The sequence below is a fragment of the Lissotriton helveticus genome, chromosome 3_1 (genome assembly GCF_964261635.1).
Source record: "Lissotriton helveticus chromosome 3_1, aLisHel1.1, whole genome shotgun sequence".
Classification (NCBI taxonomy): domain Eukaryota; kingdom Metazoa; phylum Chordata; class Amphibia; order Caudata; family Salamandridae; genus Lissotriton; species Lissotriton helveticus.
In genome coordinates this window covers 63,760,577-63,775,535 of record NC_136061.1, presented here as the reverse complement: position 1 = coordinate 63,775,535, position 14,959 = coordinate 63,760,577, and the positions used below count along the sequence as shown (strand labels likewise).

At 48.4% G+C, this 14,959-nt stretch overlaps 1 protein-coding gene across 3 annotated transcripts in view; it reads right to left on the bottom strand.

The window, feature by feature from the left end:
* Positions 1–14,959, bottom strand: part of USP37 (ubiquitin specific peptidase 37) — a 396,132-nt gene that overhangs the window by 313,361 nt on the left and 67,812 nt on the right. For all 3 annotated transcript variants that reach the window (XM_078679235.1, XM_078679238.1, XM_078679236.1), the window contains 2 exons: positions 14,168–14,258; positions 1,637–1,789 (listed from right to left, as the gene is read on the bottom strand). In XM_078679235.1, the coding sequence (XP_078535361.1) occupies positions 1,637–1,789; positions 14,168–14,258 (244 nt within the window). The remainder of the gene's footprint in view (positions 1–1,636; positions 1,790–14,167; positions 14,259–14,959) is intronic.

Genomic DNA, 14,959 nt, shown 5'->3' with positions numbered 1-14,959 from the left:
AACGTTGTCCCAAGGAGCGGGCGACGTCGGAAGTGTTGCCGGGGAGATCGGCGCCGGTGGAGGGGTCACAAGGTCGATTGGCGTCGATCGGGGTCCAATCACAGATCCCTGGGGGGCCTGCGGCGCCGGAGCCGCTGGTGATGGCAAAGCAGGACCCCCCCCCCCCCCCCATCATAGTCGGGCCGGCAGGCGCACTGTTGGGGCCAGACTGCCCTAAGAGCCAGGCCATGGCAGCAAGAAACTCCTGCACCCGAGCAGGCGTCGCACCCGGAAAGGGGGGGTAAGGCTGGAGGAGACGCCGCAGGCTCCGCAGGAGCCACGGGGGTGGCACCGCCCGCACCCTCAGCCGCGATGGGAAGTCGAAGAACGACAATGCTTCTTCGACTTCTTTTTGGAATGCTTCGACTTACCTGACCAGAGTACGAAGACTTAGATCCAGAAGAATCAGGAGTGTCGGAGAGGATGTCAGAGAGGTTTACTCTATTCTTTCTGATACTAGTCTGTGATCATCAGCATACCACATCTGCCCTGTTGTGAAAGGTTTTAGGTGGTTCACATGGGTGACCCTGCAAGACATAATGGGGCTTCAGAAGCTGCTGTTTTTCTGCCACATGAAGTGTACTTCCGAGTGAAAACATGGTGGCTGAAAAAAGCCACTGAAAAAAAGGGTGAAAAAACCTTGAAAAATACTTTAAAATCAGTGGCTGCTGCCACAACACAAGGGGAGTGGGGGATCATTTTAAAAACCATACCCTTTTCCTGCAGCCTACACCGGCCGCCTTAGTTTGAGCTCTCCCAGCAGTCTCTGGGAAAGCAGAGGCTGCTCATCCAATCCTGGCCAGGAGGGTCTGAGCGGCCTGTTCTGCCGCTCACACTGCCTATGAGCCTGCGCCATTTCTCCAACCTGGCTGTGAACATAGCTAGGTTGAAGAAATAGAAGTACGCATGTACGTTTGGTCAGCAACCATCTGCCCGTCATGGACCGTCCCGCCCTGCAAGCATGTCAATATCAGTCAAAGAAATATAAATTGATATTTCATTATAATTTTATTTTTCTCTGACTGGCAGACGAGTGTGGAGAGGCTCCTCCGCCATTAAAGCTACCCCTGCTTTAAATACTTGACAGAAACATCAACTCAGAAAAACAAATAAATGTGAAAAAAAAGTTCTGATGGATAAACTGTACAGGTTGGGTAGGGACACCACACCATGAGCCTAGGCCGGAAACAGACTGGCAGAGAGGTAACTGTAAATTGGACATGGTATTCTGGGTTTATCTAGGCTTCTTAAATGCATAAGCGACCTCATGTTTGCACTAAGTTCATGTATTGCAGATCAGATCTTTTACCTCCATACAATCACCTTTTATTCAGCAATCTTGGATCAATATCATGTAATGTAGTTTTACAAAAAGTGTGAAATCAGGAAAAAAGGTGCCCTTGACATGCTTATTTGATGCTGGGTTTTATAAAATTATGTGAAATTCACAAACCTTTACGAAACATGTAGAAAAAAAGGGTCCTCCACAAAAAGAGTGGAATGATTCTAAGGTTAAAACGGTATCAAATAAGATCTTATGATGCAGAACTGAAAAAGTATTTAGATCTCAATATTCAACTAACTTATGCACACATACCCCTGTAGTTGATGTGTTTGACTAGACAGCTGAAAACGAGACTTATTCCATCCAGTGTAATCCTGACTCGGTCTCATTTTCTTCACAGAAGCAGGCTGTGTGGTGAACCCAAGTGTTCTCTTCACAGAAGGTGACTGAGTAGGCACATTAGACCTAGAGACCAGCAGAAAAATAAGATGGTTAAAATATACATTTTACTACACTGCCACATTAGTGGACAGCACTACATGTCTAATACACTTGCTGCTGCCCCACAACTGCACTGAATATGCTAAGATTATGCACTGGCTATAAAACAATGAGACAGGCTGTATTTAATTTCCAATAATGAAGTATTCTTCTGTACCAAATAGTGGTTACTGGCACATTTTCTAAGCATTTATTAAGTGCTACAGCAGCCTCCTAAAATCAATGTTTTTCCTTCCCCAGATCTGGAAAAAGTGTGTACGATTCAATCGAGAGAATTGTTTTATCAGAGCAAAATTAGTGCCTTTTTATGTGCACGTTAACTTGGGTTGATAGTTAAATGCACTTGTGTTTTCGAAAGTCTAAGCTAACTGTAGGCTAGCCTTCCCCTAATCAACAGCTAGTGGCTTAACTATATAAATTTACATGAAAAGGATTACCTACCCTGTATGGATTTGTTCATAGCTTGTAGAGCTGTAGATTCACATGCTCTGCATACTCCTGCCATCTAATATTGGGCACGGACACTGAAAGTGGCTTTTGTTCAAATATATTTTTTTGAGTCACGACGTATCCTGTGAATCCTCCTTTAACTGGCAATCCACAAGGCCAAAGTATGGAGCGGTGAGTAGTTAGAATATAGTGATCATGTAAATTAAGTAATGTTAGAGGGGGGGGGGGGGGTCGTAGCATGTCAATCTACAGCAATACAAGCTACACACAGATGCTTGCCAAGTAAGTAATATTTTCAATTAATGACATGTGCAGCTCTACATACATATGCTCTGCATAGACTGTAAAGCAGTACTTGCGCCACAGCTGACATTCATCGCAAAATAAAAGGCTGGTGGATGCCATTTTTGTTTCTAACACATTTAAATAGCTTGGAAATGAACAGTACAAATATTTCAAAATGGATCAGCAATTAGGTCATTCAGAAGCATGATGTAAACAAAGATTTTAATAGGAGTAAAACGAAGTAGAACAAATTACTTGGTGATACATTACATTAGATTATATTAGCAGAAACCCTATTCATCCACCCGCCCTGCCCGGAGGACAATGCAGTTAGTGAAGTAAGCGTCAATTCAGGGGTCATATGCACCCCGCTAGATTTGTATTCTACATACGGCTAGTCTATTAAACGAAACTAAAGTTTTTTTGTATTGCAGACATGCTGAACTGACATATTTGAAGGTGCTCTCACAAAAGATAATGAGCAAAAGCGGCTCAATGAAATACAATATTTGCCCAGTTTCACACAATTTCAGACCAGTTTATGGGTCAAGAGCATTACAGTTACATCATGTAGATTATTCAAGTCAATAGACCTGCAAGTCTGGTAACACTGGGTGGTCAAACCAGTGTTACTTTTTTCACCCCACTCACCTGCGGGTAATCGTGAACTCAAACAGTGGGACACTGTTAACGAGTGCCCAGTATATGCGCTCTGAACAAGTTGCAAAACTGCAATGTGTGCAATTGGCACATACCTTTACTAGCTGTTCATAGTAAGTGGTGCATGTGGGAAGATGGCTCTTTATATGATATACCACTAAGTGGTTATATTGTGCAAAGAGTCCAGATATTTACCCAGAAGTGTACATGGCTCAATGCAACCTCAAAGTGCTCCATTTGCGGTAGTGTGGTCGAGCAACCTTAGGCCTAACACAGAAGAGTGCAAAACATTTGTTATGATTAGAGTGATCAATGACAACTCAAAAAGGAGATTCACACCAATTTTAGAAAAATAAGCTTCTTTCAAGATTTATTCTAAGACCAAGAAATGTGTAAAAAGGGTAAGTATTTTCTTCAAGAAAAATACTTTTCACTTTCAAAAGTGGGTACATTTTAGGCCTTACAATGTTAACTTACGGGTGGATAACAAGATAGCGGTTTGGCCGGGAAGTATACAACTTAGTCTTTTTTTACAGGATGAATTATCAGCACTTGACAACATTCAGGTAAGTAGTAGAGCTGCACATCCAGCGGCACAGGGGCGGCGGGGTGCAGGGTTCAAACTTGGATTCTGGCGCCAATGTTATCCAATGGAGAAAGGGTACTTGAAGAGATGCTGTTCGCAGATGAGTGAAACGGTTTGGTATCCTAGTCTCCAGGAGTTAGAGTAAGCACAGGGGAGGGGCCACAAGGCAGCACCAATCTCACACCCTCAGCGGCACATGGGGCAGCTGGGTGCAGAGTACCAACAAAGCGTCAGGCACCCAATGTAAGTCAATGGGGAGTTTGGTTTTGCAAAAAAAGGCTGCAGGCTAGGGCCAGGAGGGCAGGCGGAGAAAACCCACAACTCCCCAGGTAAGTAGAGGTGCTAGGGGACGTAGGGACACAGTTGGTCGCAGTCTCCCAGACCCAGGGGTTTCAGGTAAGGGGATGTCCTTTGGCATTGGAAAAGTTTTAACAGGCAGGTATTCTGGGGGTGGGGGGTGGGGGGGGATATAGTAGGGTGGCTGAGGTCTTTGATTGGAAGCTGCATGTATCGAAGCCGGTAGGGTCAGCCCATAGGGCACTTTTGCTCAGAAGCGCTGGGGAACTATCACAGGATTGGAGGGCCACTTGGACTCAGGCTGTGGACACAGGGTGTAGCGGTGAGTCCGGCAGTGGTTTTGTGGTTCCTCAAAGCAGAGGTTTTTGTTCCTTAAAGTTGTTTTTTTCTTGACAGGTCTGTTGTCCTCGGGAGAAGTTGTTCTTTGTCGAAGGCAGGTAGTCCTCCCAAGGGTTTGGAGGTCGCTTTTTGGTTCAGGATTATCAAGGTCTTCAGAAAGGCCTGTAAGGCTGGAGCAGTCAGTTGGTTAATGCAGTCTTCTCTGCTGCTGCGACGTTGTAGAATCTGGCTCGTTAGGTAGTCAGGAACCTGATTTCAGGGTCTGGGGTGGCACCTAAATACTAGATTTAGAGGTGTTACAATGAAGGGACAGGTAGGTACCAAAGGGTTCTTACCTGGGGTGTCTACACACTATTATGCCACTCCCTATAGGACTTGCATAAGTCTCACTATCTTCAAGATGGTGGGCACTGAAAAATGTGCTTCACTTCGCCTCCAGCATCTGAGGGGTAAAGTTGGCAGAGGGGGGGGGGGCACACCTTTTCTCACTAAGTTTTTCCTACCAGTTCTCCAGCCAAAAGTGGGGGTTTAAACCGGGGACTGCAGTCTGCTATTAGTAGCAGAGGCTAGGGTCGCATTACAAAGGCAGCAAAGCCTTTAAAGCTTCGCTCTCAAGTGCTGTGCTCATCCTGGTGGAGGTGGTGCTACACCTCCACCTAGGATGGGCTTTGTTTTGGCCTTACAGTACAGGGGCTCACGACCCAAGGGTCCAGAAACATTTTTGGTGGTGGCACCACATCAGAGTTGGTAGGTTTTCAGTGGGCACCTCGGAGTACACGTTTTAATAAATCCAACCCGGACATCAGTGTGGGTTTTTAAGGCGTTGTTTGGTACCAAACACTTCTAGGTTCGGTAAAGCCATCGTGGTGCTGGGGAAGTCGAATTTCCAGCTCATGTACTCTCTATGGCTTCGCTGGCACTTGCAATATTAAGAATAGACTTAAATATTGTACGGGCATATCAGCTTATGCAGATAGGCCCACATCTGAGATATAGTGCACCATGCATTAGGGCTTGCAAGGCCTGCTAGAGGGGTGACTTACCCATGTCTTAGGTAGTGCTGAGAACCTGGTTAGCAGGGACCCAGTACTCTACAGTCAAAGTTGCATCACAAGCCAGGCAAAAAAGTAGGGGGGTACAGCAGCAGAAACCCACTTTTCTACAATGGGGAAAATACACCAGAAGCATGGAAAGTTAAATGCCACTTACAGACTACACCACTGGTTTCAAGCAAGCCAGGCTGAAGACAGCTGAAATGCCACAAACCGGTCCTCGGAAGCTTTTTTCCGGTCCAGGGAAGTCATGGCTTGGCAGTTCAGGCTGGAATGTTCCCATGAGGCACAGGGTCAGACTGATTTGCATATGGCTATGTCTGAACTGGGGTGGCAGAGTGGGCTAAAGAACGGTGATGGATTAAAACCAGATCTGTTGACTGGGTGTGAGTGTTTGATTGGTTCCGATGCTCTGTCCATCGCCACCCCCTTTTGTACCACTTACAGACTGCAGCACCTATTGTGCCATCCACTACAGTGGCAGTGAAAGCATAGCTTCGGGCCTATCCTGTGCAGTATAGCAGCAGCAGCTTAAACACGGATGCACAGACCGGTCTAAAATCACGCTTTTGACAGGAAGAAAAAACGGATTTTAAATATTTAAAAAGCCAATCCTAAGTGTGCCGCATGCGTAATGGCTCATCTGCATTAGATATCCTGCAACTGCTGTCTGTTCTTGCCCTGAATTAGGAGTGAGAGAGACATGAAAACTGCGAACAAAGCAGAGATATTGGTCTGGGAGTTGGGATGCGAGTTCTTCCCCTGACAGATGGACCAGTTCAAGGGGGCATAGGAAAATAACAAGCATTGGCATAGCCAATAGGTCTCGCTTGTGGGACCTTATAAGTATTTTGTTTTGCAGCACAATATCCTTGTAACTAAATACTTATAAGGTCCCACAAGCGAGACCTATTGGCTATGCCAATGCTTGTTTGTAAGGGCGCGTCTCTGTTCCTTCAGAGGGGATTGGGGATGGGCGATGATAGCACGGCCTCGCCTCCTAACGTAGGAGGGGCTGGTAGTCGCATTTTCCCTCGAGTTTTGTAAGGAGTTGGCTCTCTGGGCTTTTGTGTGTTTTTTTTCCCCTTTCTTTTGGGGGATGGGCCTTGGTGGGTTCTGCACTCTTATGCTCAGCGTGTAGAGGGACTGTTCTCTTATTAATTTAGAATATAATTATTTAATGTTCGGGGGGGGGGAGGGTGTTAGGGTTTAATAAATAAATTAGATATTTTTAAATGGAACAAATAAAATATTTAACTATTGGGTCGAAGCAAGCACGGTGGGGAATGGTAGGGTGGCATGCGTTGTTTTTTCGTATCACTGTGGCTGCTTTGTGGTCGTAAACAAGAACCCACCTCCCCTTTATTGTAACCATTTCTGTGTTTAAAAAAAAAAAATTGTTAATGTTGGCGGGGCTGGGTCAGTCCTGAACATCCCGAATAAACTAAAACATTTCATGCATGTGTGTTTTTATTTACGCAGAGCTCACTCGGATTGAGGTGCTTGCAGAATTCACATCCGAGCTTCTGTTGGGAAGGAGAGTGAGAAGTTGCTGAAGACTGCAGAGCCGGCCATCTCGCGCACTGGATTTTTTTCCGGTGTTGTATTTTTACGTGCCTCAGTCATGGGACCCTCGGCGCTAACGCGCTGGACGTATCTACTTATTAAATACATGTAAAGGAGGTGGCATAGGGACTATCGGTACACATGACTGTGTTTTACGTGCTGTGTGGCATCGACAGTATACTGACTTTTGACAGTTTAATTTAGGTCTTCAAATACTTAAAAAGAAATGTTGTATACGTATGTTTTTAACAGTTTTATATAGCGGTATTTCGGCACAAGGGCATTAAGGCATGCGCGCCACATTATATTACAAGGTCAGATTATGTTTGTGTTTTTATATTTTGTAGGCACGGGGATTAATTGATTTGCCTGAAATCGACGGATGTTGAGCCTACGCCGGTACTCGAACATGGTTCCTTCGTTTCAAAGTCGGCAGTTCTGGCCGTTAGCCCACACCTCCTGTTTAACATATTCACCAGTTGGCCCTTTCAAGTCTTAACTAGGCTATTTTTTTATTTTGTTTCATAACCTGTCGGTATATGCTTTTGTATAGTTGGCACCATCTTGGTATCCACATGAAGAATTGTAGGACAAATCATTGCTAAATTAACCTCATTTGCAGTGCAGTTTCTGGTCACGTAACGTTGCTAATTACTGTTTAACTGGTGGGCATTGATAAAGTCACTTTGACCTCGTGTGTACGTTTCACACTTAGCATTCATTTTCTGGTTTGCTGTAGGTGACTAACCACACAGTTCTAACTGTTAATTGCTTCAAACAATACGGCCACTTAGAGGGGACATGCAACCAAGTGGGTTATTTGAGCCTTTTCCACCAGAGGTATCATCCTGTAGTTCACTGTCTGATGCATCCAATTTGAAGATGCCTTTGTGAAGCTTGAGGTCCCTAGCGAAGAAGGGACTTGATCAGTAGGTTACTTTGTGTTAAATTTAACATGGATATTTTATGTAACATGTTTCGTCTGCAATTGGTAAGGCTAGCTCTTTTTCTGGTCACTTGGACAGTCGAGCTGCATCTAAATTTCATCAGTGTCAAAGTGGAAAGTGTACTGAGACGCAGCCTACAAAAGCAAACGTTACGTTACATGAGACAATAGTGACAGTTGTGCAAGTATCAAGAGCAACAAAATACAAGAGGTAGCAAACGATATGTGACGTGCATGTCTTGTAGAGGGGGAGGAGGGAGGAGAAATGCTTGAAAAAAAAAAATGCGTGCGCCGGGTAAGGAAGGCAGAGAAGGGGAGGAGAAATGAGAGACGGCGGGCAGGGGAGCGGCGAAAATGACTAATTAGGGGAGGAGAAGCCGCAGAGCGCACGCTGGGCGAAGCCCTTTGATGTGCTGTGCGGCAAATGGAGGGAGGCTGATGCGCGTTCATGTTTGTACACGTGGTTCACATGAACTGCATGAAAACTCCATGAAAACGCCAGCAAAAAGCTGGTGGTTTCATGATGTTTTCGCCGCTTGAATTCTCGCTCCGCTCGATGCGCATGTGCGCATCGATAGGTCGCGAGACCTAAAAAGGTTAAAAAAGGGCCTGTCATATCACAAGCAGATTGTCAGGTGACACATGGGAAGTTCTACCTATTCTCTCTTTTGTTAGGCTGGCACCAAACCCAGAGAGAGGAAAGCTACCCTCAGAAGGTTTTTGAGAGACCACGGAGGAGTCCCATCACAAGCAGATATTAGGTGACACTTGGGAAGCCTCAGCTTTTGTTCCCCTAGTCAGGCAGTGAGAGGAACACTACCTCCAGAACTGGAAGGTGCTGCTCATTATCTTGGCCACACTTTTGGGCCTCCGCTCTGCCCAGGGGAAGACCGGTTTATCAAACTTTCATTTTAAGGGCGAGGAGCAAGTTGGATGGTTTCCATTTGCAGTAAGGCCAACCATAACTAATGAAAAAGTGGATAGGGATGCCCCAGGGAATTTGTACCCTAGTTTGAAGAGTGCCCTGTAGTGATACCTACCAACTAGCTGGTACCAGGCAGAAAAATTGCATATCCAGAAATCGTCCAGAGAACACTTTCAGGATCTGCAGATGATCAGAAGAGGCCAGAATCTGAATCTGGGAGGAGCCCTGAAGGACGAGACCTTCACCCTTTTGAACCCAGGAAAAAGATGTGACCTCCAAGGGTCATCAGTTGGAAGACCAGTGAGACCATAAAGAGAACAAGCTGCAAGAGGGCTTTTCCTGGAAGTCCAGCTAACCTGTGGCAACTGGATCTGTTGGGCACTGTAGGACATCCTGAGTCTGAGGTCCTGTGAGCTTTGGTAGTGTGGTCTGGTTCCCAAACAACCAGAGGAGTAAAGTTAGGCACCTTTGAAAAACCTTTCAGAGCTAGAGTGGGTCCTACAGAGCAAAAGTATCTGATCTGCAGTACCACAGCATCGGACTAAATTCCAGCTTCACTGGTTAAGGCTTCCAACACCTCTAAAAAGATGACCAAGTCCCATTCCATATTTGGATTTACAAAATGTACGAGTTACTTACCTTCAGTAATGATGTATCTAGTAGAGATGATTCTAGCCACAGATTCCTTAATGTAGAATTACCCCCAGGCGTAAGACTGGATCCGGAAAACTTTGCCACTGCATCCCTGCGCGCCGGCAGAACGGCCTCAAGCGACTCCTTCCCAGGCGTCGTCCACGTACGCGACGTCAGCAAGGTCACATAAGTGCCACCCCGGCGCGACTACACCAATTTTCTTCTGAAAACGTTTCCGCGCCACAACGCGGAGCCGTCAGGCAAACTGAGGGAGCATGGGAACAGTGTGCGAAAGAGTAGAAAAGGTGGGGGGAAAAAAAGAGGATGGTGACGAACACCATAAGGAGCAGTGCCAACACTACAGTACCCAAAGGCAGGGAAAGAAGAAAGAACAGAGCACAGCCCTGAGCAGCCACCCTGCCAGCATGTAAACAGTCCCCCCCCACCCCCAGAGGCACAGAACATATGCAAAATTACATGACAACATGTAGCAGGAGTATGACCCCAACCAAGAACAACGAAGGGGAACCAGTTCCAAGTCAAACAGGGAAAGACAAACCTCCAAGGCAACCCCAGCACAGAGAGTGACAACCCCCCAAAGGAGCATGGGCAAGGCACGGCCAGATGACCCCAACCCAGAGGTTAGCAGAGGGGCCAGGACCCTTAGTAACAAGAGGGAGGGAAGGGAGGGACGAGAGTAAAGGCAACCAGAGCAGAGGGGCACAGGAGTACCTATAGACCCATCCTCCAAAGTGCCAAAGAGGGGGAAAGGAACAAGAAACAAGACCAATCCTCCTGTCAAAAGAACGAAAGAATGCACTCACAGAAGACATAGCCACCCACCGGAAGGAGAGTGCAAAAGCTAAGGTCCTCGCAGAACGGGGAGGAAGGGCAGGCCGTGAAGGAATCTGCAGCTAGAATTGTCTCTACCAGATACATCATTACCAAAGGTAAGTAACTTATACATCTGATAGAGACTACTAGCCGCAGATTCCTTAACGTAGAATAGATACACTAGCCATACCCACGGGGAAGGAGGGTCTGCGAAAGGATCCCCACCAGCCTGGACATAACAGAGGGTCCCACAGAAGACTAGTCCAACGGACAGGGCGAGGAGCCCCATCCCCCCAGGCAAGGGGAACCCCCACAAGCAGAACACCACCAACCCCAAGAGGGGTGTGGGAAAAAGAAAACCCCTGCACACTCAGAGGAACTAAGGGCAAGGCCAGGGGAGGCCGAAGCACTCAACGCCCCTACAAGGCAACAGAATGTCCATCCGATGCCAAGGCAAGGAAGTGGAAAAACAACCTAGAGGGCCCAAGGAGACAAGGGAAAAGAAGACAAGGCAAGCCCACCACAGTCGAAAGTCAATAGGCCAGACAGAACGGCGCAGACAGTAATAAAGCAGTCGTAAGCAGGAAGAATAGGCCGGGGCACCGAGGAAGATCGGGCAGGCTGTGCCTGAAAGAAGGAGGAACACAAAACCATCTCAGCCCCAAAGACAGAGCAGGAAGGCGAAGAAGGGCCAGGACACGCCTCAGGGAGGGGTCCGCACACACGACTCAAAAAGAAGTGGAACCAGAGCCATGACACCAGGCCAGACTTGGCGAACAGCGCAGCGACCCCTGAGAGACACCCCGTGGCGCCACCAAGGCATTCCAATCCAGCTAAAAGGAATTGCACCTGCAACGTACATAAACCCCATGGAGAGCAGAGGCCCGAAGGTGACCACAACTTCACAGCACAAGCTATATGACAGCTACCACTACCCCCACATAGGGTATGTTACGTCAAGGGAACGCTCGAGGAAATTTCCACGGCAGAGGACAACAGAAAGAGCCACGAGGGGAAAAAACCCGCATAAGTCTGGTCAAGCAGCCCAAGAGAAAAATAGCAGAGGCCTAATCTCAGGGCCAACCTGGTGCAGATAATCCAAAGCAAAAACACAGTAAAAGAAGGCCGTCCAGCATCCAACAGAGCCACAGTCTCAACAAGGAGGACTAGAGTGGCCATGAAGCACACAACGAGGGTCACTCGCCCAAAAGGAGGAGTATTTCCAAGAACTAGATCAACTAACAGGTCACTGAGGGGGAGAAGGAGGAGGCCAAAGCCCTGCCAAGAACCTCCGGATGGCAGAGTCTCCCGGGGATGGAACAAAAGAGTGCCATCAAAGGGAAGGTCAACCACCTAACATTTTCCGGGAACACACTGTCCCGAAGCCAAGCATGGCGGAGAAGTGCAACCAAAGAAGCCATGGCACGACTAAGCACCTCCGATATGTCTAGAGCGGAGCAAAGAATAAACGCAGCCAGCTCACAGCCATCCAACGCATGGTGCCACAAATCAACAGAGCATCCTCCTGTGAAGCGGCGGTTCCCAGAGTCCCTGGGAACCGCCAACACACTAAGTGTTAAGGGCCCACAAAGCTACACTGGTCGAAACGAACATGTTGCGCCCCGAAGAGTCTAGCCAGCAGGCCTCCCGTGATGGTGGAGACAACAGCGGTGGCAGGGAGGGAAAGGCAGTCCGCAAAATTGGCCTTGAGGCAGAGGGGTGGAGGGAAAGACGCGCTGGGTCACACAGTGCTGGAAGGTGCCGGTGCAGAAGGTGTTGGGGCACCGGGTCCCCCGTGGCGGGACGCCCCCATCAGGGAAGAAAGGCGCGAACCCTCAAAAGTGAAGCAACAGCTCCCTCCCACCAGAGCCCTAGTTGAGAACTTCCAGAAGATGATCCGGTTGCCCATTTCCCTGCGGATCACCCATGTGCAAAATACCCAAAAGCCATGGAACAAAGCGCAAGCGAAGGCCGCACCGGCCTTTGTAGGGCCCCGCAGTGGGAAAAAGCAGCTCCTCCGTGGGAGATGGCTGCAAGCTAAGGCTGCCGTGCCCGAAGCGGGAAAGGCCAGGTCCGGAAAGGAGAAAGAGGGACCGAAGAGTGGGGGGCCTGTGGCTCTTCCGGTGAAAACAGTGGCCACGATGAGGAGCCACCCTTTGATGACTTCGGGGAAAAAGCGACGATGCGGTGGCCCGTCTCTGGCGAGGACGACACCACCAGGCGCCCAACCTCCGGAGAAGTGGGGGCGTCCGAAGAAGAGTCCGCTGCCCGAGGCAGGACGTCATCATCGTCCGGCGCTAACGGAGACGCCGGACAGGGTTCCTCTACACCACACAGGGCAGGGGACCGGGGCTGGGCCAGAGCCGAGGTGGCTAAGGGACGGCGCCTACTCTACCACCAACGACGACGCAGCTGCCTGCATGGAGGTACGAGAGGGACCCGGGGGGGGGGGGGGGGGGGAGGGGGGTGACAAGGACGAGGGGGATCCGCCGACCCATGGGGCGCCGCCAACGCAACCTCAAACTCGACCTCCGATGAAGCAGCCGCCTACGTGGAGGGACAAGAGGGGCCCAGAGGGGTCCCCCGCCAGCCTAGACCCATAACGGGACGAGGGGGGGTCCGCTGACCTTTGTGGCGCCGCCAGGGCCAGCAGCTATCGGCGCTGTAGCGACATCACCTCGGCCTCAGACAAGGCCGCCGCCTGTCCAGAGGGCTTAGAGGGGCTTGGGGATGCGACCCGAGGCGACCTCCTGCGCCTCACCAGGAAACCGTGGATTGGGGAACGATATGCAGGCCGCATCACCCGCGGAGAGCCCACGCCCCCAACAGGTCGGAAACCAGCCCTCGGGGACAAACTGCGACACTCAACAGGGGAGCGATGCTCTCGCGGCATAGGAGAGGGATGAGGACGACGACGATGGCTGCTTCGAAAACCTTCAGCAGAAGCTGATCGAGGTGACGAAGCCGACCTGGACAGACGAGTTGAGAGAAGTTTCATCCAGCGCTCCCGCCGTGACTTCGGCTTCAACTGTTGGCACGCTTCGTAATCAGTGGAGCAGTGATCTTCCCACAAACACCACATGCAAATGAGGTGAGAGTCCGTCGCCGAACATAAGGCGTCCACACGACAAGCACGTCTTATAGCCTGAAGGCATCAGCACACTGTTCCCACAGATACACGCAATAGAGAAGGAAAAGTCCAAAACAGACCGGAGCACGAACCAGATGCGCGTTGCACGCAGAAAAGGAAAAAAACTGACGTAGGCGTGCCGGGGTGGGACATGTGATCTCGGTGACGTCACAAACGCGGACGACGCCTGGGCAGTCGCGTGATGCCGTCCTCCCGGCACGTAAGGATGTTGTGGCAAAAAAGTTATCCGGAACCAGTCTCACACCTGGGGTAATTCTACGTTAAGGAATCTGCGGCTAGTAGTCTTTCAGATGTTCTATTTAATGTGTGCGACAGGTGTTAAGCTTATTCTATGAGGAGGTAAACTGCCCACCCCAAATTGCATGTTCTTCTCTCATAAAGTAGCAGTGATTTGTTGGATTATCTGTAATTTGATTTCGCAATTCAAAAACACATGAACATCTTGGTTTGATTTCAAGCAGGAACTATGGGAGATGGTGACAAAAGAGAACATTACCAATAAAGCAGCCGATTCCAGAAATACCAATCATAGGACCAGCCTAATACAGACAACCTCCAATGAACTAAATATCCTTTCTCCAACAATCACACCTGTATAATCCAGAAGTATTAGCTCACCTCTCCGTACTGGAATTCCCAAAAGAGTATTCTTTTGAAGAAGGTCTGCTGCTATAAAAGGATGAGGACTGCATTGGGAAGACCCCTGAAACTGCATTGGGGGAAAAAACGAGAGATTAAAATATTTTATAATTAATTCAGCGTGCAACCAGTACTAGAAGTATAGGACCAATATAATTCAACAACCTTCCATAGAATCACATGCTTGAATTGCTCCCACCATCTAGCTGGCGTCACACGGTAGTGTTAAAATAGCAGTATACTTCACCATGCATGCAAGACTTTACAGCGTCATTATAGGAGCATAAATACTTCATTTGAAAAGATAGGATTTCCAGCCAATTAGTTGAAAACTGGTAGATGCAGATAGGATAACTAGATTGAACAGGATATTGGTAGGAAATACCAGAGACAATATTAAACTACCCTGAAAAGGAGAGGAAGTTTTACTTTTGATGTGTAATAGTGTTGTGAATAATGCATAAAACTCCCCTCTGTTGGAGATAGGTGATAAACAATGAGTGTGCACCCAGGGGTCAAAGAGATAAAAGATACTGAAATAGGATTGGTGGGACCTTGGTGTGATTCAAAGCCAAGCAAAAATGACAGACCTCAACAGCAGTAAGGCAGGTGACCAGCAAAAACAGATCACTTCTGTGTGGCATCTGTTACCCAAACCACCTGTTTGTTGTACAGTACCCACAAGAGAGCACACAATATACCTTGAGAGAGTGCCCGTAACAGGCAGCATCGAGAGAGACGGCGCTCAATAAGAAATGTACATGTTCGAAC